The sequence below is a fragment of the Ammospiza nelsoni genome, chromosome 4, assembly GCF_027579445.1.
Source record: "Ammospiza nelsoni isolate bAmmNel1 chromosome 4, bAmmNel1.pri, whole genome shotgun sequence".
NCBI lineage: Eukaryota > Metazoa > Chordata > Aves > Passeriformes > Passerellidae > Ammospiza > Ammospiza nelsoni.
Window position 1 is genome coordinate 12,353,357 of NC_080636.1, and position 26,567 is coordinate 12,379,923.

Sequence of the window (26,567 nt, forward strand, 5' to 3'; positions counted from 1 at the left end):
TCAGTAGGCAGCTTGCTGAGGTTTTACAGTGCCTGCAGCCCTAGCTGAAGGGATATCAGCACAGAAAAGAAACCACAACTACTCAGCCAAATTTAAATTCAACACACCACAAAAAGCATTCTGAGGGAAAGAGAAGCTGTGCCAGTGAAAGTGGGCCATGTATTGTAAATTTTGGTGGCAAAGAAAAAGCTTCAGTTCAAGCCTCTCTGGGATACTGGCACATGTATCTGGCATGCTCTGCAGGGAAAAATGGGTGGTTGGTCTGTTTACAGCGGATTTACCAGCCCCTCTTTTCTGAAATCTTGAAACAAAGGCTCCTCCACTCTCTGGTGAAAACCTTGATCTGCAGGATGCAGAGGACAGGCTGCTGTCTACTGAACAGCCAAGCTCTACATGACCAAAATTCTGCAGAAAAAGATTGCTTCTGCTGGTACCACCCTAGTACAGATAAGGATAACCTGAAGAGTATTTTCTAAGTTCAATCCTTTGTAGCCTTCCATCTTTGCAGTCTCCAAACCAGAAGAAAGGAATTGCCAAGGCAAATACTTCCTAGAAGTATAAAGATATACATCTTCTTGGTTGAATCGAGATGCAGAAGAGTAGGAAGCAGAACTGAGATTCAGAAGTTCATTCCAATATACTTTACATTCTTTCTCTATGGAATATTATCCTCCAAGCATACAAGAAATCTCAGCCAGCTTCTTTGATTCTCCCATTGTTTCTGGTTCAGCTTCAGTTGCTTTTATTCTTCACAATGCTCTTTATTTCTTCTTTTTTCCATTCCCTCTGTTTTGCAGGCACAACTGCCCTTTCCTGTCTTTTCCTAGTGAGTGACCTTAAGCTCTCCCCCAGTCCACACCAATGGAATTAAAATAAATTAATCACAAGTGAAACAAATTTTATATCTGACTCCTAGAAATCTGACCAGTTTATTTATGAGCTGTATCCCTTTACACACTGCCTGCTGAGACTGTGAAAACTCATCTTTTCAGAGCTTCTGTTTGCCAGAGAATTAAGCATACTTCCTATCATTCTGAAGAATCCTCTCTAATATGCTAAAGAAAAATGTCTGGAAAAAGTATGTCCCTTAATGCAAAATAGTCAATGTGAAGTTCAGCACATTGGAGTATACTGATAAGCTATCTAAATGCACTTGCCAAATGAGATAACTTGTCTATTGTAAGCCATCCAAAAATATTCTCATGGCTAGGATCCCAGTAAGTATAAACATTCTGATGAAGCAAAATGATTTAGAGTTACAATTAAAAAAACTGGAGTAAGCAAAAAGATACATAGGAAACATAATAATAATCCTATCCCAAAAGATTGTGTTATCCGAGGGGATCTAGAATATTAATTAGTAAGTTGTTGCAAACCTATAAAAAATCATCCTATAATTACTCTGAAAAAAAGTTGCAATTTCAAAGCTACACTGCAGAATAGCATACTGGATTAATTATGCCAGACTGCAGCAATAACCTTGAATTAAAGCTGCAACCTTCTATTTTTAAGAAACAATTGCCTTTCTGGTTGATGAAACCTGTCGTCCCATCAGGTAACAGACGTGACCAGGAAAGAGAAAAGCAATAATGAGTCAATCCAAGCTGTTTGATACATTTCAAATCTTCCTCCCACAGAGTGTAGCTGCCACAAGCTACATCACCAGTCTGGTTCTTGAAAACTCCATCTCCTCCCTGATGAGTGAATATGTCCCAGACATTAGGGCCCTTTCCATCTGCATTCCAGCCTTCTGCTTGAAAAACAAAACTTGGTCATTACACTTTTGACATCAAAAGACATATGTTGCAACTAAATAATTTATCACAAAGTAGGTGCAAATCCCATGGGCAAATTGAGAAGCATCATCTACCTACTCTTTATATTATTTAAATTTACTAGGAATTTTCAAGCATTAATATACATTTGCATTAGGTTTTGCAATTATTCATATTTTTACTTGCTGCTAATTATTTGAAAATCATGTTAAAAAAAAAAAATTCAGACTTCTAACACTCTTCATACTTCCTTAGCCAAAAATCAGATGTTTGCCACTCTTGAGATATTACAGGTTTTCACAAAGGGCATTTTCTAATGCAACTTCCATCCATAAATGTAAAAGATCAGTCCATATCAAAGAAAGCCTTTAGGGTATGAGAAATACATCCAACAAATAGGCACTTATGGCTTTCAGGATGTCCTTTGAAAATCTTGACAGTTTGTTAAAAAGAAAGGAATGCCATTATGAGCCATGGCCCTAGGCACATACAAGCTGAATTAATAACACAGCTCTAAAAAGCTTCAGCTTTTTGTTTAGCCAGACATTCACAGAAATTAATTTTGAATGTTCAAAAGCGCTGCAACATTTTCCCAAACTTTCAGAGTTTTAGGATATTTCTTCACAATTCCAAAATTGAGATACACAGATTACCATTAAAATATTCAAAGTTTAGCTGTTGTCTGAGATCTAACAACATATAATATTTAATTTGAATAAATGCACCTCTCTTCATTAGAAGTTTCTTTGTCTTTCCTGAGCCATGCTATAGCTGAGGCAAACATTACTTTTTTTTGTGGAGAGATCTGTAAACTTACTTTCCACTGTAAACCCCCGTAAAGTGTGATTTAATCATTAAATTGCAATTAACCTCAAAATGGCCAACCTCATTTACCACCAAGATTTTTCAGAGTCCCAGTGAATGCACTGTTCCAGGGTTATTCTTTAAAAACTAAAATGACATTGTGTGTTAAAATTATGTATAAATTAAATATCAGTTGGGTTATAAGATTAATAACTATATAATAGCTACATATCAATCCTCAATAAAAGTGTTTTAATAATCAATTAGTAGCATAGAAATTAGAGATGGAGAAGAACTATTAGGAGGTCATTGAGTCCATCCCCTGCCAATGCAAGATTGCTCCCTTAAGTATATTCAGTACTTAATATACATCTGTCTTATTAAATCTAAGTTTAATGCAAGGTTAAGCATATTGAAGACACTTAATTTAAAGCATTACTAAAATTTGTAATATCACTTCTATAACCTAGCTTTTCAGAGATCATTGTCACATTTCATGGTCTTTACAAAATTTTATTGCAGCACACTAACACCCATACATCTACATTTGGTTGGTCAGTAAATTAAATTTTACATGGGACAACCTTCAAAGTAGGTCAAATTTTAGATCCAGCCAGTTTGAGTTTTTCTTAATCTCAGATTTTATGATAGACTTGGTGCTCTGTCTGTATGCTCCTCAGAAAAACACAACACTACAAGTTTTCTATATCCTGCTTCAAATTTCAAACATGACTGCTGAAATAAATAGTCATCTGAGAGAAGCTCAGGAAATAACAAATAACAGTAATTCTTTGATGGTACCTAGAGTTCTGAAGCCTTTAAGAGCAGGCTTCCTGCACCATATTGATTTGATAGTGCTCTTTTTTCCATAGGGCTGGAATGAAGGGAAGAAAAATCTGCCATAACAGGCAGATAACACACCTTTGGTTAAGAATCGTCATCTAGAGCAGAGGCTGAATGATCCCTCTTTTTTGTCTGCCTTCCTCCAGCAGAGGCAGTGGGAGTGAGGAGGAGAAGCATTTGATTTTTAGCAGAGACTAACAGCACTACTCCAGCGCTCATCAGCCACTGCAAAGCCCTGATGGGGCGGGAGCAAACAGATCCACTTTCAAACATTCCTGACACTGTTCAGAGACTTCTCTGTACAGCATCGTGTGTCTGAGCCACCTGATGGAGTGTAGGAAGGAATCCAGCCGAGGCAACAGAAAGCTCTAGATACATTAGCGCATCCTGCTGAGCCACAATTAGTCTGCAGAGCTCTGCTCTGCTCCAATGAGCCAAGCTTGCACCTCTGATCTTGCTCAGAAACTTCCCTGTTACACAGCTCTCCATAGGCATAACTGGAGTTTTAGTGAGCTTTGGGGCCAGGAAAGAACAGTGATGAGGAACTGATTTTACACTCAAAATGTGTGAATTGGATACCAAATCAGCACATGGCATGCCGTCAAATGAATAATCTACATTATTATGATACATGTTTCCCATACTCTGCAATTATTACAACAGAAAGAAATGCAATGCTTTTTCAACTTGTGAAGCTCCTAAAGCATGAATATTACTGACAAGAGTATATAAGTTTTCACGTACTTTTCCAAGTACACTTTTCCTCTAATTCAGCTGTCCTTTAACCTTTGGGAGTGAAACTTTCTTGACCTGGTCTCTGACCAAAAAATGTAATTTTGTTTGAATTAATGCAGTTCCATTATTTGGCATATGAAAGAAGTGAAGAAAACCACTTTTACCATTACAAGAATTTTTTGCAACTTTTCCCCAAGAAAAAAATCAAGCAGAGAGTTAGAATTTAGCATAGAAATGGCCCTCAGTAAGAAGAAGTGCTTTTGAATGTTCTGGTGCAAATTGATTTTGATTTGACTGAGTCATGAACCTTTGAAATCTGCACTTTGAGCATGCAGAGTACAATTGGTATGATTTTTTAGCGCTTTGAAATATACAGAGTGGAGAAGGTTGTGCTGTGCATAAATACATAGCTGACAGTAAAAAAATAAAGTAGCCTGTCAGCTCGTGCCTCTTCCACTGTGTATCTTGTGATATGCACAGCAACTGAGTTTGGACTCCATGAGAACTATTGCTTCAATCATTCTGCCCCTAAGTCGGAAGCTGCACAGCCTCTGAAGCTTTCAGGAGAAGGAATTCCCTGTTGAGTTTCTTACTTCTGCAGGAAAAGGGTCATTTGAGTAGTGTCTAGACCATATTATAGATTTTTTTTTATGTTTTCCCCACTCAGAAGTCTTAAGAAAGTTCATTAAAAATACATTAAGAGAACATTAAAGTTGCACATCTAGCCACTCAAAAGGCAGGAAATTATAATGCACACACAATTCACATTTAAAAAATTAGTTAGAAGAGCTATGTGCATTGCAGGACTCGAGTTAGAATCTGGCCCAGAATATTGATTCCCTGGGAACTGCGAGCTGTGCAGTCTATTAGGTGAAGTGAACTGAGCTCGTTAAAAGGTACTGAGCATGGGCAAGTACTCTCAATTTCAGCAATAACCAAGAACTAAAGGCTACATCCTCAAAGACAATTTAGGATCTACAACTCCCATTTAGGTACTGAAATCAATGGAAGTTAAGTGTCTGTATGCTGCAGGGTATAATATGAGAAAATCAGGTCTGTATGTATTTTGAAGGTTTATAAAGACAGATTTATGAAAGGATAAAGTTTGGAGGGGTTATAGCTGCAGGTGTCTCTGTGTTTATGTGTTTACATTTCCTAATCTGCAACATATTTTCATATTGTGCTGGGCAAATCCCTTCATCAGTCTCTCTATTCAGTTGGGATCATGACACATGTCCCTGGGGGACAGCCCCCACAAGTCCAACTATTAACCTCTCATTGTTTTTCATAATCTTTGGAGAAGAATTTCTAACTGAAGTCTTCCTATGAGTACTGATGTCTGATGAGGCAGCTCTCCCACCCAGTTTCAAAATAGCCAAGAGCAATCTACTTGAATTAGCTCTATAGAAACAATATAAGTAGATGAAAAAATTACTCAAGACTGCTTCCTCCTCTCCTCACCCCTCTCCCCCAATAACTAGCTCCATTTCCATTACCTAGCCATTCCTGAGATTTGAAACGTCTTCTACCTTCTTCTTACTCCTCAAGTCAGAAGTGTTTAAACCAAAGGGCTAAATGGATTTGCATCAGAACTAGTGTCTACATTACAAGGCAAAGATCAAGCACTCTCCTTCCTGGGTCCAGACTTTTTGTTCACTTAAAACTTCTTTAACACTTTGATAGCTAAAATTTGACACCTTCAATTTGATATGCTGCTATAGCTGCACCCCAAGCAAATTCAACTGGAAAAGCAATATCCTCCAGCACTGTCTGCAGAGGACAGGTGAATACACAGCATTATGTGTGCTGTGGAGCTGTTGGTTTCATTTGCAGACAGCACTCCCTGGCTTGATCACTCTTCCACTTGTTACAAGCAGATTCTATATGGAAGACAAAAATAAACCCTGTGCAGCTTCACACACTGAGGGGTAAGACATGCACTTTGCATATCTTGGGATTAAAGTGGAGAGGTTCAGCTACCAGAAAAAGTGGAAAAGGCAGCAGTGGAAAAGACTAGGGTGGTCACGGTAAAAGGGCTTCTCCTAATACAAAGAATGAATATGCAAAACAGGTCCCTCTTTCCCTTCACTTGCCTCTCACCTCTCCATACTTTGTGGACCCTCTATTCAATATAAGTCCTTTAGCCACCAGGCAAAAAATAATTTCCACCAGTAAGTGTCAAAAACCAGCAGTCCCTCTTCTCACATCAATTTTTTTTTTTTCTCTTCCAACACCAAGAAAATGTGCCTGCAGTAGCTGAAAAAGGATATTTTAGCCATTACATGTTTTGCAGTGGAAACCAATGAGTAGACAAGCAAGATTCGTATGGGAGTACAGACAGAACAGCTATCTTTCTCCTTCTCTAAAACCCCATGGATGCTCATTTTTTTAGAGCAGCAATGACAACCTTATGGCATGTGTGCCGGAATCAGCATCTGCAAAACAGCCCTCAGGTCTCTTCCTCTACCTTCTGTCAAGGCTGTTACTGCTCTCCTGTCAGCAGACTGAAAAGGGAGCAGCAGCAGGAGGAGAGTCAGGTAACAAGTGGGATGGTTGAAAGTAGTTTACTGTCCCTCTCCAGGAAACTGCAACACCTGGCACACTAGATGGCACTACTGCAATTTTTTTTTTTTTTTTAACTTATTAGTGCTTTTCTCTCATTTATTGTAACACTACATGCACACTGCTTTTGCCAAGGTCAGTATTGGCACATATTGGACTTATGTAATATATCACTGCTATTCTTCTTCTTTACTCCACTTAGCTCTCTTGACTCTCAGATCTTTCTGGGTGAGGACCTACTTCTGCAAAGCATTACACAGGTAACTGACATTTTCTCTGATAATGAAAATAAGAAACTTTACTATGCATAGGAAAGCTACTAAGACAGTCAATGCACATACTTTTGCCAAGAATGCACACAATAAAAGAATCAACTTCTTAGAAAAAAATAAATTCCTTTGTAGAGACACAGGGAAGCTGATTTAATTCCAAAACGAATATTGCAGAACCAGACAGTGCAGATGCAATGCAAAATAATTTGGGCTTTCACAGCAGGCATATATTTCCTCAAGTGTCTTTCATAGGAAAGGTAAAAGCCCCTTGAATACAAAGGAACAAAGGGGAAATGAGCCACAATATACTAATTTGTTTCCAAAACACATGCTGACACATAGTCTTGGCAAACATGCATATCCTTCATGTGTATTATACAGGTGATCAAAACCTGATAAAATGAACTAGTCAATGTTCTCTTATTGATGCTGAATATTCAGGCTTTCATCTGCAAGATAAGGACAGTTAACGGCAAAACTCACCAGAGCCACCTTAAATTATCATTAATAAGTATTAATAGACCAGAGTAATAAGGCTTATTTTTTACATCATTAAGTGTTACTGGTAGGCACCTTTGAAAATGTAAGTAACTTTAAATTTTACCCTGAGAATAACACAGTTCAATTTCACAGGAGATATAATAAAAATGTAACTCAATAATAGGGGGAGAGGGGCAGACAGGATATATTAACAATAAAATTCCAATAAAAAGTTTTCTAAAAATGCTTAAGCATAAAAACAAGGTTAAAAAGTGTCACTGCTGATTCCCTATCAGGAATCAACAGAGATGGGTTTTGAGAGAGATTGAGTAGGAGAAAAATATTCCATAAGCAGTCTGGGGGAGAGTGAACAAAATTTGCCTCAGAGGTTAAGACAGATTCACAGTAACGAGATACCAGCTTATGTCAGGGAAGTAGGCAGATTCTGAAAGATGCAGGGCTTCCAAAATTCAGAGAAGCTGCACTGATAGCAGCTAAGATGAAACATTTCTGGCAACCCAGATTCTACATTTGTGATCCCACTTCTGGTTGTATTTCTGGATTCATAAGCCACTCCTTAGTGCAGTGGTGTGGCTTGAAATTAAATCTTCCTTAGACCCTCGGCATGGCTCCTAGGATGCACTCACCTTCTTACTCTGATAATTTCCCCTACATCTAACAAATAACCTGGCCTCAGTGTGAATTTCAGTATTCCACTGTCCCATGCTTTTTTTCAAGCCATATACCTATATAAAACATAAAGAGAACTCTTAAACTCTATCTAGAGGCAGTTTTTTCCAGACTGTACTTAAGGCCTTCACATTTGCACTGGCACAAATGTAACCAAATGAGCTCAAGGCAAGTATGCATAAAAAAAAACAAACAGCATTCAAAAGTATTTGGACAAAGACATCTTTGTCAAATCAATTAAAAACAGGAGTAATCGGCCCTGATAATACAGGTTAGCTACTAACTTTACAAAATGTGAGTTGTTTTATCAAGGTGAAAGAAGAACAGATTTTAGTGTTGGACTTCAAGTCACGTGGGGTTAATTATTATTAGAAGAATTGTATCTTGTCAAAAGGAGATTTTCCTGACCGAATTGATGTTTCCTATTATACATATCCTATTCCTATTATTAATAGTATTTACTATGGAGTTTTGAAATTAAATTTTGAAGGGATGGTGAAAATAAAAATCTTGTTCCTGCAATTTTACACCATGCATGGACCAGTAGAAAATTATACCTTCTTTGGAAGCAAGACTATGTCTCTGAAACAGCCAAAGACAGAAGTTCATATCTTCTGTGGGTTCTCTTTCTAATTGCTACTCAAATTTAGCTTCTCTGTCTGGCAACATAACAGAGTAGCTATTGAGAAACAAATTTACTACAACACTTTGAAGTCTGCCAGACAATCTTGCTTTTTAAACAGTAATACAAAATTAATGAATAGAGAGCAGAAGATATACTGTCATATGTCTGACTTTTCACCATATACTGTATTCTTTAAGATATTTTAGCACTGGGCTTTAGCAAGGTGCTCTCAATTAAGTTATGGAGGCACCATACTATCTTGCACTGTGGCTGCAGTAGAGAACTCATAACTTTGATTCTCTAAATTCAGCCTTAATTAGAAGCCTCTCCTGGATTGTTGATTAGCCTTTCTTCTCCCATCACCAATGTGTCAAAATTCTGTTCCCAAACTTAAATCAAATTGGAAATGAACTATCATGTTGACTAAAATGAAGGGTGATGACAAACAATGAAGGGTAATGATAAACAATAACTTTGAAGGGAGGCATTTAGTGCAGTACACAAAGATTAGTATTACTTCTGATCACATTTAATAGCTTCAATAATGAGCTGGAAGAGGGAGTAAATGGTACATTAATGAAATCTGCAGATCTATTAAACTAGGAGGAGCTGAGCACACTGCTGAAAATAGAGAAATAATTCAAGGGTTCTTGGGAAGATTAGAAACACCAGCAGAATATTGCAAAGAGATTCCATTTAGAAAACAGATGAATAATATTTTGGTAAAAAATCAACAGATGGTAACAGGTAAAAATCTGGAGAGCTGTAATGCTGGAAGAGATTTAAAATTAAGAACATCAGGAAAACTAGGCAGGAATCTGCAACTGAGCAGTAGATATAAACTATGAAATTTGGGCAAAACCAGTAAAGAATAAGTAAACAAATAATGACTCATCTTAAAGCAGCTCTACAACCATCAGTTCTCTTCTGTGTACAGCACGGGCACTGGAAAAACAGACAATCAGTCAGATGGTTAGTGATTTTACAGCTATGGAACCTTTTCCTGGAAAAAAACTTAAAAGTAAGCCATTCATATAACAGTGTTGTCCTTCATAAAGTGAATGACATAACAGTGAGCCACTGGCTAAAAAACATAAAAAAGCCCAAGACTGAAGAAATAAAATATTCTCCCACTGCTTCTGGTAATTGAATCATGCAGCTTGAATTTTTTTATATTCCTGAGGAAACTGCCAATGGATTGCCAGCTGCTATGAGCTTTCCAACACCAGATATATGGGTACAATATCTTGGAGACCTAAAGCTAGTTGTGAGCAAGTTAGCTGTATTTGGGGAGTTCACACAAATTAATCTTGCCAGGAATAACTCTACACAAACTATAGTGGAGGGCCAAACTAGTGTTACATCACTCCCTGAACCAGAAAGTCTCAGCAATTCAGCACGGCAACAGCGTTAGGATGTATAGTAAGTTTGTAAAGTGATATTCCATATTGGTCATCAGTCTTCAGGAGTCCTTGATAGTTCTTGGATGTTGAAGGCAATTGTTCTTTATTGCTGAGTGCCTCCATACAGTATTTTAAAGTGGGCTTGTCTGCCCAGGAGTTTGTCACTGTCACTGCATTGTGACACAACACCGGGTGCGCAGAGCAGGGCGTTGATCCACAGCTTTAAATTTGCACACCTCAGTAGAAAACCTGGCAGAAGCCCTTTCATGTAAAGCCATGCTCTATTCATTTATATCTTGGCAAGCCCTGCTGTTCCATACTTCTGGATCACTCATCTTTTAAGCGAACAAGCTTAAAAACAATGAGCCATCATGCAAAAAATATCAGGATAAAAAAAGAGGAAGAGATAGATATATGAAAAACAACACAAAAAATACCTAGAAGTATAGGCAGGCCCTCAGGTCCCTTGTTGAATGCATTCTGAGACAGCACCCTTTCACTGGTGTTCCAGGGAGAGCTGTTTAAATTTTCCAGAAACTGAGAGTTTCAAGATGTTTGCAGAGCTACCAACTGGCAAACATGCTTAAAATTATCTTGCCAGGAAAATATCTGCTGCAACTTATCAGTTTGGCTGCAACTGGTTATAAAGAGACATCTGAATTATTTTAGCTAAACTTGATAACATTTTTAAAATAGAAGGCAAAGTCTTACACGTTTGAAAATGGCACAATTTCCCTGTTTATGCCATGAATCTGTAGGCTGTTTTGCTACACAGCTAAATCTTTGAAATCATGTACATAGCATCTTCACTGGACATATTTAGTTCTGCTTTAAAATCAGTAAGCCTCATTTTTTACACTAGGTACACTCTGAAATCGCAGTAACTTATCCTCTGGAACATAATTTAAGTCCCTAAAACAAGGAGTCAAATTTAGCTGATTTGAAAATGTTTTTGTTTTGCTGTTTCTGAAATGTCTCCCTTCTTCACAGGCAAATCATATTCACCCTTAGAAACTTGTCATATTACTTGGTTTTTATTGCTGAAAGATTATATACATGATGTCTATATTATTCTCCCATTCTAACATTCACAACTTACATATTTCCTAGCACAGGAATGTTTTTAATTTCTTCTGACCCCACATGCCATCAACAGGACGTGTGCTGACATCACATCACATCACATCACATGGCAGGGGCTGAAAACATTGCTGAGATGTTTGAATACTTACAGGCACAATATCTGCGGAGATCACTCACCAGAGCCAAACAAATTTGAAAGAAAACTGACACTGGTGAGAGCACATGGCTGAATAAATATCAGTGCTGCAACATGGTGGAAAGCCTGAAAAGCTGGTGCAGGTACCAGGCACCAGAGAACATACTTGAAGGAGACATTACACATGCTGGTACTAAGGGAAATGCTTCAAGCAACATCCACGAGACCACAAAAAAAGCAAAAATCAACACCATCAGATAAACTTGTTTTTAAAACTGAATTATCACAAAAAACACATTTTTTTTTTTTCATTATATGCAGGTTTTCTCACCAAAGCACTAATAACCTAAAATTTCTTAACAATTTTTACTGCATTTTATTTTTCCTTTCAAGGTTTGGGTTGTGGCGGTTTTCTTTTAATTTGTTTTTTGGTTTTTTTTAATACTTCTTAGTTATTTTAACACCATCATAGAATAAACCAGGAAAAGATTCTACCCAGACCAATTTTATATTGGGGATATATTGACAAAACAAAATTATTTCAACATTTATAATATGCATAAAGTCATGCTGAGTCCCACTATTTGTTTTCAGAATTAACTTGAAATAGTGCAACTAGTTTATACAGCACTGAAACTGTATCTTTCATTTTCTTTTTCTTCCAGAAATTCGGTTTCTCAAGTCACTGACTATGACTAATGACATTGACTATGACTTTAGGAAATATGCTTGAAAAGCTTCTTCCACCAGTCAGGATTAAGAAATGCCATTATATTAGTGCATTTACATAAAATTCACTTCCCTGTATCAGCAATATAGAACCATCTACTATTAAATGGCAGCACACTATGAGACACAGTAGTTGATATTACTTTCGAAAAGATTTGTGCTACCCCATTATCCTGTAAATATTTTTTCCTTTTGCAAGAAATACTATCCATTGTACTCCTTTTCATCCTGCAAAATAGTAGTGAGCACAATTGCTTGCACCTGGAAAAGGAGATGTACAACAGTACTTTAATTTGACAAATTAATTCAAATACCTCTTTGAAATTCAGTAAACATGGGTTATTTTTCAAACAACTTGAGTTTTATGCATACACACACACACAGATATATATATAGACTTCCAAACAGTATTACAGATGTGCTGTGATATCTCAGGACTGTGTTATTCTGGAAATACCACAAAATATGTACCTGACTCTGAAGCTAATCTAATAGAATAAAATGAAGAAAAAAAAAAATCAACACAAGTGTTTAACATAGCTTTCTATTTCTTGATTTCAACACATAAATTTAAAAAAAATATTAAAAGATACAATAGGTATCATGAGGCAACACTGACTTTTTTACTATCACAAAAGTTGTTTCCTTAATAAAGAAATCACATGGATAAATACAGTGTCTCATCAAATTTAAGCACTTTATGCATTCCCCATACTTTACCTTGGCACAGAGTAAACTGAACTATGACATAGTGTAAATGAAATCAAACATGTTTCTCCCCTCCTGACAAAATACTCCAGAATTTTATAATCAGAAAAAAAAAAAAAAAAGAGTGGAGTTTATGGGTTAGCAAGTTTATTTTTAGATCAAGCTCCTTTGATTCTCTCTTAATTGCCCTTCAGACTAAACTGGTGAATAGAACTGGTAATGGTTGTTGTATGAAAGTTTTTGGCTGTGAGTGATCAATATGCCATTGGAGCCAACAGTTAGAGAGCTCTGAGGATGTGGATATTTGGCACACATCCATACTGAGCTTTTAGAAATGTTTCTGGTTCCTCACATTCCCATGGAGATATGTAGAAAAAAATTGTGTTTAGGTAATTAAAAGACTACATCATGATCTATGGCATAGATTGGGGCAGGGGAACAAAGGCAACCTTTTATTTTCTAGCTTTTGAAAAGCATATGTTGTGAATAACCACTATTTAGCAGAATACATATAGCAGCCTATTGAATGTATTTAAAATCTGTCCAAAGGTGGTGCTACTACCCACATCACTCTCCTCTCAGTCTGAGCCAAGGCAAGAAGTTGTAGCAATAGAAAGCTGTTGCCTCTGATGTGGACCTTGCTGTTGGTTGCAGTTATTTGTTTCCTTGCCAAAGAGTGAGTAACTTTATGTTGAGTTCCAAGTTCTCCAGCAGACTGTGCTCTACTGATTACCAATTATTTTATACTCTGTTTCTGGCCTCTATTCATGATCTTAGCCTCAATTTTGTTTTGGTTTTTCTTTTGGATTTTTTTTAAACACAGCCTTTGGCAGTAGCAGGAGAATGACAGGGGAACTTTTGTTGGGCCTCCAAATTCTAGCATGGAGCCTGCTCCAGCTCTGTAGGAACAGCCCAATCCAGTTAATGAAAAGATGATGGGGGCTGAAGCATTCTCAAAGCAGACAGAATCTTTGGCAGATTACACAACCAAACACTAACAAGTTCTCCACTGAGCTTATATAATGTGTATTTCTTCTCCAAGGCTTACACTGGGTCCAAATTTATGGAAGCTTAATAGATATGGCAAGAGAGGTAAGCTGACAAGAATGTGTCATTGGTATCCCAATTTTTATTCACTCCTCAGTCAGTGCCTAGAGTGCTAAAGCTATCTTGTTTCCTTTCAGCAGAAATGACATGCTTTATATGCCCCTGATCCATACCACTCATATAAATTTGAGACTGAAAAGAAAAAGGCAGCCAGACTTGTGGCCTGAAACAATGAAGAAAGATGCAATAGTTATTGGATGCCCTAAAGGAATTTTTTTGCATGGGTCCAGTTCTTGTTTCACCTGAGACAGGTCAGAATATGCATTTCTCAATAACCAGAGGAGTGTCTTAAGCAGCACATATTGGTTATCCTGTGCTGAACCCAAAAATTCCTCTTTTTTTGTTTTTTTTTTCATTCTTCTTGGCATCCTGGATATTTTTGAAAAAAGTATACCACAATGCTGCATTCTGACATGATATCTTGTTTCTAAATCTCAGTTTTCAACTGTAAGGGGAAAATAAAAAAGTCATAGTAATTTCGTTTTAGACCTCATCTTCCCATACTCATTATTTTCCTCCTTTTAAACATCTTAGTCCAGAATTCCCCAGGATACAGTGGAAAAAAATGCAAATTCTATCACATTTCCACAAGTAGAATAGCCAAAGGTTTCCATTTTGGACTCTATGTAGACACAGGCTCTACAAACAAAATCAACAAAAGCTTTCCATTATTAATTGACAGTTGGATCAAGTCTTAGCTTTCACCACAAAAAAATATTCAATGAACTGGAATAAAATAAAAAGAGGAGAAAATAACATATGAATATTATCAAAATTTTTTGTCCATCAAAATATTTTCTTTTCATATGACTGTAACTGACATATTTAAAGGTACTTTTGCAGTCTTCCTTCAAAATGGCTGAATTTCCACTATATCACAGGATGTTAATAGGTATTGCAAAAGGGATTTGGATTTTTTATTTCACTCTCCTTCTCCTATTCAAGATTCGCCAAGTCTTCATGCTATACATAAGATTTCTAAGGATTTTCTAAATGCTGCAGGTTTGGTATTTTTCCTGCAGTTACAGAATACATTGGATTGATGCTTAGAACAGATGCAAAATCTGTATCATTCATCATGCTTTGTGTCATGTGCTATTGGTTATAGAGCTTGCAATTGTTATCCAGCTGGATTAGTGCTTTACCTGTACCTTTGCTATTCAAAGAGAAGGTTTAAAATGAACAATATCTTTGTTCTCCTACAATAGTTCAGTGGGAATGTCAGCATAACAGAACCAGCTAGGAACACTTTCTTAAGAGAAGATCTTGTGATTATAACTTCTGTTTATCACTATACCTGTTTATTACCCTGTTTATTAAACTTTATAGCCATTAATTTCTCCAGGCATTGGTTTGCTCTCTGTTTAAAAATAAGGTGATACTAAGTTGAAACTTTTTCATTTTTTTCCCTTGAATATGCTGAGTTTTCAAATGAAAGGTGTTCACAGATGAAACAATGGAGTGAGAACACAATACATAGGGAATAACACTGCCAAAAGAGAAACAATCCTTAAAATAAAAAATAAAATTTAAAAAAAAAAAAGCTTTAAAAAAGAAAAAAAAAAGGGGGAAAAAAAAGTATGTTCCTACCAATTGTTTACTGCCACAGCACTGGAAGCATTCAGTGCAAAAAATATTATAATGGATTATAATACTGTTATGCACAGATCTTTCTCTGTCCCTAGAAAGACAATACACAGGAAAAAAGAGCCCCTAATGAAAAGAGAAATGGTTTCTCAAAGGCCATACAAAAGATCAATATCAGGATTAGGAAACATTTGTATCTTTCATCAGGCACATGTCCTTTCTAGAGGACAATACCTATCTGTATCTTCTCATATCTACTGCAGAATTACCTGGCACCAAGCACATTTCTGAAAAGCTAAGGAAACATGAAGATATTTATTTTAAAATACATAACTATAAAAATAGAAAGCTAGAAGTTTTTTGTTAGCTCTGTCTTTCATATTGAAGTATACACTGAAAGCAAATATACAGTTCTGCAAGCATGTCTGCTGGAATGTGCAACAGAATTTGGAGCTTTGTATGTTCCTTCAAAAACTGACATTAAGGGAGCTTTGTAACTGAAATGTTAAAATGTCAGAAACAAGACCTGAAATTCAAACCCATGTATCTCATCTCTGCCCTTCTCTGCAGTAACCTGCATGTACTGCTGAGTGGATGCTGAAATATAAATGTTCATCCATAACTCTGCAATAGCAAGTTTGCTGTACTAAATTTACTTTGCATCTTAAAAGTTTAAAAGTTGAATGATTGCCTATTAAAGCAAATAATATAGAATCTCAGCTTCTGTGGAGAAGGAAATATTAAAGGCATGTGTTCTGTACACAACCAACTAAAATAGGGCAACTGTAATGACATTAAAGACTACCTTTTTATCATTCAAATTTCTCCTGTGAATCTGTAAAGGAAAGAGGTGATTTTATAAAAGACATAATTATAGCTGCTTTTGAGGAGAGTTGTGATCACAATCTACTAAGAGGATGGATAAGTATTTGACTATGGGACTAGAATTTTAACAGAAGTGACAAATGTATCTGAAAACCATAGCTTTTCCATTGGACAGCATCAAAAAACTGCTATGCTTTTCCATTGTGGCTTATCTCTGCCACTGCCCACTTAAAGCACTTTAAAATTTATCCTCTTAACAATCATTAGAGCTTGAATAATATGTTTGCATAGTTATTCATAACTAAGAAAATTAAGGAAATTTTTATTTAAGGCTGGAAAAGGGAAAAGAAATTGTTTGTTTATTTGACTATAATTCAGGGAAATTTATGGAGTAATGCCATTATCCCACTCACAGCATTTGATACTTGTAACCTCCCATGAGTTCATTCATTCTGCTCAGACAGGCACTTCTGCAGGCACTGTGTCTCTGTGATTCCTTGGCCATGGTGCAATCTCTCCTGGCTGCTTGTCTCCCATGCAATGTCACTGCATCCTTTAGTGAGAGAAATGCTTACATGTACTTATTCTGAGACAGGAACCACATAAAGAGCGGAGGAAATAATTCAATTTTCCAAACACTGGCAATTTCATGATTTCACTTGTTTCTTAAAGCTCTCTTTCTTTCTAAGCAAGGTCCATATCCATACCAATAAAAAAGAAATAGAGTTTGGATAATCTGTATAAATCTATCAAACAGGAACAGATTGGTAAAAAATAGTGAAAAGAACATATCTATACTAAGTGTTCTCTAAGATAAATTTCAAAGTCTTCAGGTATGAGTCTTGCTCAAAACTCTGTTAGAAAAAAATCCACAACCCTTCATGTAAGGAAAAGCAAACTGTTACATGTTAAGATCACAAAACTGGATGATTTTTTCCCCCCTCAAACTTAATAAGTGAACTACGATAAAACTGACCTCTGTTCAATGATCATATCTGAGAAATTTCAGCTGTGAAGGTGAAAGTTTGACAAAGTCATAAATAGCTGAAAAGGACAGAAAGGAAACATTTAAAAACCCTATAAATGTCACTATGCTCTCCATTTGGAATACCATTGCTGGTACTTTTACAATGCAGTACAGATAGCAGTCTAAGGTGATCAAAGGAACAACAATATGTCTTAAAGTCTGTCTTAATAAAGAGGAAAAGTATCGTGAAAATTAGAGATGAGATCACAGATCATCCAGAAGACGCCCTGCAAAGGAGTAAGACAAAGAAAAGAAAGTCTGTTTTAGCCAGCTGCAGTTGGAACGACCTTTGAACCACTAAGTCATCAGTTTCCAAACACCCAGCTCCACTGGCCAGTTACTCAGCAGAACATGACATGATCAATGATCTGAAAGTTTTCAGCTGGTTGTATTGATCAAATATATAAACAAAACACAACTGTCAGCTGCTTTGAGTTTACTGCTGATGAAGTGATGTTTAAAACAATTAATGAATTAATGCTCAAACACAGATAAAAAAAACCTTAGCTGATATAAAAGAGCAAAAATATTTACTACTCAATTAATTTGCCTTATAATTGATTTTTTAAATTGTTTGACTGGCAAAACAGAAATGTGAGCTATAATTGCCAGCTACCTATAATAGCTTTTTCTTTTTTTTCTCTTTGCATTTCTGTTTATTTCTAAAGTGAAGGAAGCAGGGTCGCTGGTGCTGCCCAACCTTTTTCAAATTATTGGTGCTAAAAAAATAAACATCAGAAAATGCAAAGTACTACAAAATGTGAAGGTTGATTACTTTTTGTAAAAAACAAGCAGATGAGCAAATGCTATGAAATGCAGAGGCAGGGCTGGGGCACACAAAGGAGTTATGGTAAACTAATGAGCCTCCAGGTGTCAGCTGAGCTTGGGTAGCTAGTGATATTTGCACTTTTAGCCTGGAGCAGATCTGAAGCAAAAGGTGTGGGATAAATCTTCAGGGAAAGCACCCTCTGTTAGCAGGACCAGCCCCAAACAAGAGTCAAAGTTTGCAAAGGCACACCACTTTGTGAAGAACAAATTACTTCACTCCTCCTTGACCTACTCTGAAAATAGGAACAATTTCAACTTTTAAAGGCAGTAATTTAATTTCCCTCTGACAGCAACAGAATGATCCAGGACTCAGTACTATCTTACCTTTTCAGAAGTGTCTATAAAAGAGGGGTTGCTTTCAAAAAAAGATTTGGAGTAAAATTCATTATTGGTCTTCTGGAAAATGTAATTTATGTCTTGCTTAGCCAGGTAAGGTGGGAGGCAATCTAGCTGTTAGAAAATAAGGAGCCAAGTTAAAGAAAATGGAAAGGGAAAGAATTAAGCATGAAAAGAATACTATTTAAGGAAAGGGTAAAAACTGAGAGATTAATTTACTGTTAGTTCCATTTTATCTCTTGTAAGTACATTTTTAATTCTTTAAATCAAAGTTCTTCTGCTCTATGTGTACTGTCATTAGTTCCCTGGAATAGAAAATGCCTGTTTTGTTCAGCAAGTGAATGTTAGAAATCTTGCACTATTAAAAGATGGTGCCAATGTTAACTGCTATACAAAGGATTAAATCTTAACTAAGTAGTATTAAAAAGCGACTCTATAAACCTTTAGGTTATTGGTACTTAAAGATTTTTCAAAGAAAAGAAGACCAATATGAGGGATTAATAGTTAAGGTTATGCAAAATCCACTTAATCAGCATGGCTAATTTTAGCTTTGACTAAAGCTTCTGGCAACTGTGTGTATTTTGCTTTGGGGCTTTACTTTTGAAGAGAGCAATGAATACATTTTTGAGGTAAATTTATCTTAACTGAAAGTCTACCTAATGCTCTTTAATTGCTGAAAAAGTGATTTTAATAGCATTTGCATTTAGGAGAGGAAGAAGATCTTCAGCTGTGCACCTTTAAGACCCTAAAATAAGCATTTTATTTTCACATTTATATAATATACTGCTTGACTATAAAAAAGGTGAATTTTATAAACAAGACAGTCATCAACATGGGCATTGTTTATGAAGAAATAATAGTTCTCCTGATAGTACCTACTCTATTCAGAAAAGAGCCTAGAAAAAATGGAGCACACTCCAAAGATACAAATACAATGACCTGCCAAACTATCTAGGGCACAAATGTTGAGAACGAGGGTCTTTCATTGACAAATGCTACCTGAGCAAGGCAGATGCATAGTGTCAGGTCAAGTAGCCCAGGCATTTTAAACCAAAAATATAAACTTGCTAATACTTACAGCACTTTTACCTGGCTCTAAAATCACAAAGGTTTAGATCATTCAACATGAAGTGGATATAATTTGGTTATGCTCTTAGCTTAAATCAAACTATATGAACACAAACTCTATGCTGCTTCTCCTTAGAGAGTCACATAAAGCCTGACTGCATCCTAAACTGGTGGGGTAAGGTGTTGAGAAGGCAAGGGCTGGGCATTAGGTGAACTCAACTTCATAAGGCTGTCAAAAATTGTATGGGAGGAGCTACCCTTTGTATTAGAAAAAATGAAGAGCCATGGTCATAATTCCATAGTGGATGATAAAGAGCTTTATCTAGTGGAAAAAGTGGGTAAGCCTAGTAAAAGTAGACTATTGATTTACAATTATGTGAAATTTGGGTAAGTGTTCCGATGTAGAACACAAACAAGGTAATGTTATGTTAAAACATATGGCAAGATCCTACTATACTAGTATAGAACAATTTAATTTATCATAAATTGAAGTCCCTTCAGGTACTTTCAATACTACTTTTTTTTTCCAGTGTCATGAATGAATTAATTAATTGAAATTAATGCAGCTTTGCTTCCCTACAACTACTGTCAGGCCTGAGAAGGTCATCCCACCTTCCCTTTCTTTGAGCATTTTCATGGTACTTTTTCAGTGGAACCTGTTTATCAGATAGGATCATAAGGTATGATATACTGGAATAGATTCAGTGCATCCAACTATGTGAGTATTCTGTGTGTGGCAATAATAAGCATCTTCAGAAGAAAGCACACAAATTCCCAGTGACCAAATGAACTTTCAGCCTACGCCAAGTGCTGGAGAAGGCTTGAGCAATTTTTGTACAAAAGCTGAATATTGCATGAAGTTAAGTCAGTTCACTCTATCTAAAACTAGGCAAAGTGAGTAACTGAGCAAAAGGCACTTTGGAGAAACACAATCTCAACCTGTCAGGAGTGATGTTTTCCTTCCAGTAGGAGATTTATTCTGTAATGAAGGTTGTGATTAGCTCTGTGTACTTACAGAGGCTGAGTTTCAGCTGATGTGTTGATAGCACATCAACACAGGTATTTTGGTAGCAATTGTGCAACTGACTAAAGACTCACATAACTGCTTGGGTGGCAAGCTTGTGCTGATCTTGGTGCTGCCATGGCCACATCACTATGCAGAGCTGTGTTACAAATTGCCTCTCCCACAGGCAGTATCTGCAAGGGCCAGTGTTACAGGGTTTTTTAGTGTTATAGGGTTTTGGCATACCTTGGACACAGGTCCCACAAGAAGCCATATGTTCCCCCATGGTCATGTTAGAAAAGCTGTCCTCCAGTTGCAAATGGCAATTAGACCAGACTCAATGAAACTGAGATCATACATACTGTACTATTTCCCTTGGTTAAATGCCATCCAGTAATACAATTCTGCCTTTTAAAAATATTCCTATTTATATTTTATATTTATCTAAAATGTTCCTATTTATAAATAAATAACTGTACTGTTTCCCTTGGTTAAATGTCATCCAGCAATACAATTCTGCCTTTTTAAAATCTTCCTGCTCCCACCATCTAGTCTTACTCAGATATTGTCTTTGATTCTTGGTTTAGATAATTGCATGGCAGACCGCTGCATGGTACTCTTTGCTACACCTCAGAAGAAGCTGTACCTCTTTGATTAGCAAAAAAGTGTTGGTAGAGATTTTTAGGAGGTATATCTTTGAAAATGGATTATGCTAGTAATTTGGTTAAGAATCTTCAAAGTATTAACTTTTCTATTTTTCATTGTAGACTAGCAATTGAAGAACAATAACTATGAGCAATAAGGATCTGAGCCTGAAATCTCCTATACAACTGTAATTCAAATTTCCTCACCTTCAGAGAATGACACAGTCCCCATTTCCTTATAGAAATTTTTTTCTTTTTTTTCTTTCTGAAGGCATTCAGAAAGAGCATGTGTACCTTCACATCTTAACATTTGTTATTAGCATTCTTACTTACATGAACATGACCTAATGCACTTCTGTAGGGTAGATATCAAAAACACTTTAAAACTTTGGAAACTGCTTATCTGTATGTGTTTCTACATGGATATTTATATTACAGCTTCTCAATTAAAAAAAGGAAAAAAAAAACCCTTCCATATATTCTACGAAACATTCCTAAAAATGTATTTTAAGCTCTGATTAGACCTCCCTATATCTGAAGTTGTTAGGGGTTTTTTTAGTGAAAGTATTGTTATTTATGAATAAATTTGTTTAGGTATGCTATTACAAATGGTTTCGTTTTAGAGTAGAACTATCTATACCCATTATAACTCACAACAAAGCATTGTAAACTTTGGGGGCTATGTAAATCTCTGTACCATTCATTGTGCTGCTTTAAAAAACCATCATCTAAAAAAATCTGACATTTACCTGGAACATAAAAATTGGGACATTAGATAGGGTCTACTATTACCAGCAACTTTTGAAAGCATTCCTGGCACATTGCTTCCACTGAAAGAAGAGGTAGTGGTATGTGGGCTTCTTAAAAGGCCCTTACAGCCTGCTGAGAGTAACTTAAAAGATCTCATGTCTTCTGTTTTCACACTGCATCAACTCCAGCCATGTGGGCCTCCAACAGCAGCAACTCCACAGTCACTCTTGTTCACTGTCTATTCCACCCATCATGAGCAACATTTCCCCTCTGTATATTGCATATGTGCTTTATTTTCTTCTCAGCAAGCAAGACCTGCAATCTAATATGTATTTGTAAGCTGCTAAAGGTTGCTGCCATTTTCTGTGAAGTGAACACATCTAAGTAGAAATTGAGTTATAAATGGGAAAAAACCCTAAATCCATCCATTTTAATTATGTATTTTAAACACTTAAATTTATCCTAAAAGAATATTGTGATTGTACTAGTAAACACATTTAGGGGTATCATTCATTATGAAGGAAAACAAAGTTACCTTCATCTTTGCATCATTACATGTGATCCATTCCCTGAAAAAAAACCCAGTGAAGTAATTTTCTAGTATTTAAAATACAAGCTCATAACTTTTTAACCCCAATCTATCTAATGATATTTTATCCTTGCCCTTTTTAAAATTAATTATTCAAGTCGTGTGGTACTTGACTGAAATGAGAAGACTCACTGCTTATGAGTGCAAAGCCATTCTGGGGGAAGTCAGAAGCAATTTTGCATTTTTTTCAACTTTAATGCAATCTGGATTACATTAAGGGTGTAGAAATGACTAGGCAAAAGTTTTACTGACTAGGATTTTATTTGTGGCATATATATATATATATATATATAAAAATTCATTATACTTTAAAATAAAGTCTATATGCAGACAAAATCAACTCTTTAACAATTAATAATATTTGCTTTTTCTTGTATAAAACACTCTTCATTACATCTGCCTATTCGCTGTGCTCAGCATTTCAGTCTTTTTTTTTTTTCCAAGTGATGTCTCCTTTCACCATTATATTTTTATTCCAACACTAAAATCCATTTGTTGTGTTTCATTGTCAGATTTGATTAGCTCACCTGCTGTTCAGGTGTGTGCTACACTTAACTTGGAAAGGTTATCTCATAAGAATCTGCAAAACTAACTGGATAATCATCCTTTAAAACTTCTAAAAATGTTCCTTTCCTCTAACTGCAATGAAAAGTCATGAGAATGATGAGAGAGCTGATGTTCCTGCTACAGTTGCTGTCTGTAAGTCTTATAAAGAGCCTCTCATTGATATTTTGGGATCTTATATCTCTATCATCTATTGCCTCTTAGCACATGAGCTTTTGGGACAAGAACATGTTTTGGTATTTTTAAAAGCCAAAAACATTCTCTTAGTTGTCAAAAAACATAGGTGACTTTTTTCCTCTTCATCAAAAATCAATTTTTGCAAAACCACCACATGGCCATATCTGCCAACAGCATGACTATTTGCTGTGGTGAAAACAAATAAATAATCATATGAATCTTTAATAGCTTTTATAAAGAAAACAGAGCAAAATATCCCAAAGACATGTAGTGCCAGTAGACATATTTTTGCACTCAGTCAAAACAAAAAGGCATAAGCATTTAATGAATCCTGCGATTTTAGATGAATGGACAGAAATAACAGTCAACAGAAGCAACGTCAATAAATAAATTTGAGATAATACTACAGCAACCAAAGCTCTATTTAGATATGCTTTGGAATACTTAATGCATCTAAATAAAGCAGCTCAGCTGTGTAGCAGAAAACTGATGCTGATGTAAGCTATTGTGGTGCTGGCATAGAACCAAAATGGCTGTCATTTTTGCTGGTCTGCTCAGTTTCTTTATTTAGGTGTTTCTTACATGAGATGCTGTTTTATTGGGGGGGGGGGGGGTTGACTTAAGGAAAAAAAAAATCCCTTCATGTCCAAATTGAGCTGTGTAAGATGTTTGATTGTACAAAGTGGTTTTGATCTACTCCCAGCTATCAGCTCAACTGGAAAAGTTTTCCAGTGTTTGATTTATTTACCTGTGTGCTCATTTTCTCATTTTGTGCTGGTTCTATTTAATCCAATAAAACTTCTTTTTGAGAATGCCATGTGCAACCAGGATCAGTGTTTTACTAATATTAAGAAATTCTGTCTACCACTTTTGCTTTGTACATTCATTACTTCATTGAAGAAACCAATTAATTTGGTTTCACTTGATTTATGCTTTTTACAAATGTGTTACCGATTTATCACTGTGTTTTCTTCAACCTGTTTACATACTGATTGCTCTTGCTTTACTAATTGTTCTATTTATTTGTCAGATATTGAAGTTAAAAAGTGGCCTATAATTCTTCTTCATTTTTCCTCAACCCTCACTTATTCTCTTCTTTTAAATTGTAATACAATTTTAGCCTCCCATTGGTTTCCAGAGACAAAGAAACATAGATGGATATTAAAATGAGCAGTAAGAAATAGCACAGCTAATAAAATCTAGCTCAATTAACCAATGACTTAATGGGCAAAGGAGAAAGTTCTGCTTAAAGAGGAGTAGGGAGGTCCCTTCCACCATTAGCTCACAAGAACATATCTTCTCTTAATTCCTGTACTTCTTGATCTCTGTGAGTGTGTATTTCTTCAGGGTGTTAGGGATAGTGAAGAAAAATATTGTCAGTTTTTTGTTTAGAGTCTTCAGGTCTGAATCAGCTGAGATTAAAGTTCACTGCTTCAGCCAAACTAGAGCTAGGACTACAACATCAGTGCTAAGGCTGTATAGCAAGAAATAGATGGCAAGAGCCAAAAGTTATGTAATCTCTGGCTTTATGTGAGTGTCATGGTTTAACCCTGCTCACCACCTAAGGCCCACACAGCTGCTTGCTCACTGCCCTGGTGGAAGGTAGGGGAGAAAACTGGAAAGGTAAAAGAGAAAACTCATGGGTTGATATAAAGACAGTTTAATGGAAAAGCTGCCCACCCCGAAAAAGCAAGGAATTCATTCACCACTTCCCAAGGAATTCAATTCCACACTTCACATGGGCAGGCAGATGTTTAATTAGACATCTCCACGACAGCGGGGCACCATCAACATTGGCCATCACTCCAAATGCGCTTCACCTCCTCCTTCTCTCACCAGCTGTATGTGCTTAGCAAGCTGCCACAGGACATAGAACATCTCTTGGGCCAGCTGGGGTCATGCTGGCCATGTCCCCTGCAGGTTCCTTGTGCCCCCCCAGCCTCCTCACTAATGGGGCGGAGTGAGAAGAAAAGGCCTTGATGCTGTGACAGGATAGCTCAGCAATTGCTAAAACCTCCCTGTGTTTTCCATACAGGTATATCTGGGCCTGGTATCTAGGCAGCACAAAGAACTGAGGGTAGATCTATAAACTAACAGACAGTTCGGTGGGCTCCTGACTCTCAGTGTGCAGTCACAGCAAAACAAAACACAGTAATGGGAAATAATGGTAAATAGGAACAAAGACGTTATATGGCATTGATGAGGCTAGTATTGGAATACTGTATTCAGCTTTGGCAACTGTTTTGGGAGGATGGGAGTTGGGAACAGGAGGCAGTTAAGAAGAGATCCACAGAAGGGAAGACCTTTGTATGACAGAGATGGTTTGACTTGAAAAAGACTGCAAGGTGTTGTGATTTCAGTGTATTGATACAATTCCTGTGAGTTAGATAAAGCGTACTGAATAATGCCTTTATTTATTTATTAAATAATAATAAACTATTATATTAATATGTATAATAATAAATAATAAATAAAAATAAATATATTTTAGTTAGTTAGTTTAGTTAGTTAGTTATTTAGTTAGTTACTAGTTTTTAAAAAATGCAAAACTGATTTTTAAAACTGAAGGTAAACAATCACTGGAAATAGATTACTAAAAGAAGCAATGTATTCTCTAGCTCTGGATGTTCTCAGAAATATCTTCATGGAGAGCTTGAATCAGTTACAATCCACTGAGTTCAATATGGACTTGTGATGGCTTCTTATATGTTAGACTATATGACTGAACAGTTTCTTCTGACATTAATTTCAAGGATTCTTGACCCTTTCTCCAATGAAGAAATATCTCAGCTCTCTTACCAAAACACTCTGATGCCAGTTATTGCTCACAGCAATGCAGTCTTCATCAAGGTCTGCAGGCATTGTTATTGCAGCTTCTTACATTTGTTGCAGAGGACAACAAGGGATAGAGTCACTTTTAGGTCATCACTGTGGGGATCATGATTCATTTAAACAAGAAAAGTATTCCAAATTTTTTAATTTGACATCCATTCCTGAGAGTTGGTCATTTTGTAAACTAGAATTATGCAAATCCCACTGATGTATTTTGACTCACTGGTTTTAATGAACTGCTGAATCTCAGCTCCTTCAGCCAATAGGGACTGCTTTTCCTACACAAATATGTGACATTTTATTATCATTATTATCTCCAGATAATGCTAATTAAACTGGAAGAAAATGGGTGAGAGTCTTTATTATTGCTATTAGCAGAGAAGTT

The 26,567-nt window shown here is 36.3% G+C and overlaps 1 protein-coding gene across 1 annotated transcript; it reads right to left on the minus strand.

Moving 5' to 3' along the window:
• Positions 1–26,212, minus strand: LOC132072117 (cytosolic beta-glucosidase-like). Its single transcript, XM_059470137.1, has 4 exons — positions 26,150–26,212; positions 5,855–5,927; positions 1,523–1,750; positions 1–44 (listed from the first exon to the last, which is right to left on the minus strand). Exons 1-4 carry the CDS (start codon positions 26,210–26,212, stop codon positions 1–3), a joined length of 408 nt encoding a protein of 135 aa, XP_059326120.1.
• Positions 26,213–26,567: the final 355 nt, after the last annotated feature.

What these genes read in the sequence shown, in the direction of transcription:
- LOC132072117 (XM_059470137.1), bottom strand. Translation starts at nt 26,212, where the DNA reads ATGCCTGCAGACCTTGATGAAGACTGCATTGCTGTGAGCAATAACTGG. An exon ending in AGCAGCATATCAAATTGAAG is followed by an intron (nt 1,751 to 5,854) that starts GTGTCAAATTTT and finishes TTTTTCAAGCAG; the next exon opens with AAGGCTGGAATGCAGATGGA. An exon ending in AGGTTTCATCAACCAGAAAG is followed by an intron (nt 45 to 1,522) that starts GCAATTGTTTCT and finishes ATATCCCTTCAG; the next exon opens with CTAGGGCTGCAGGCACTGTA.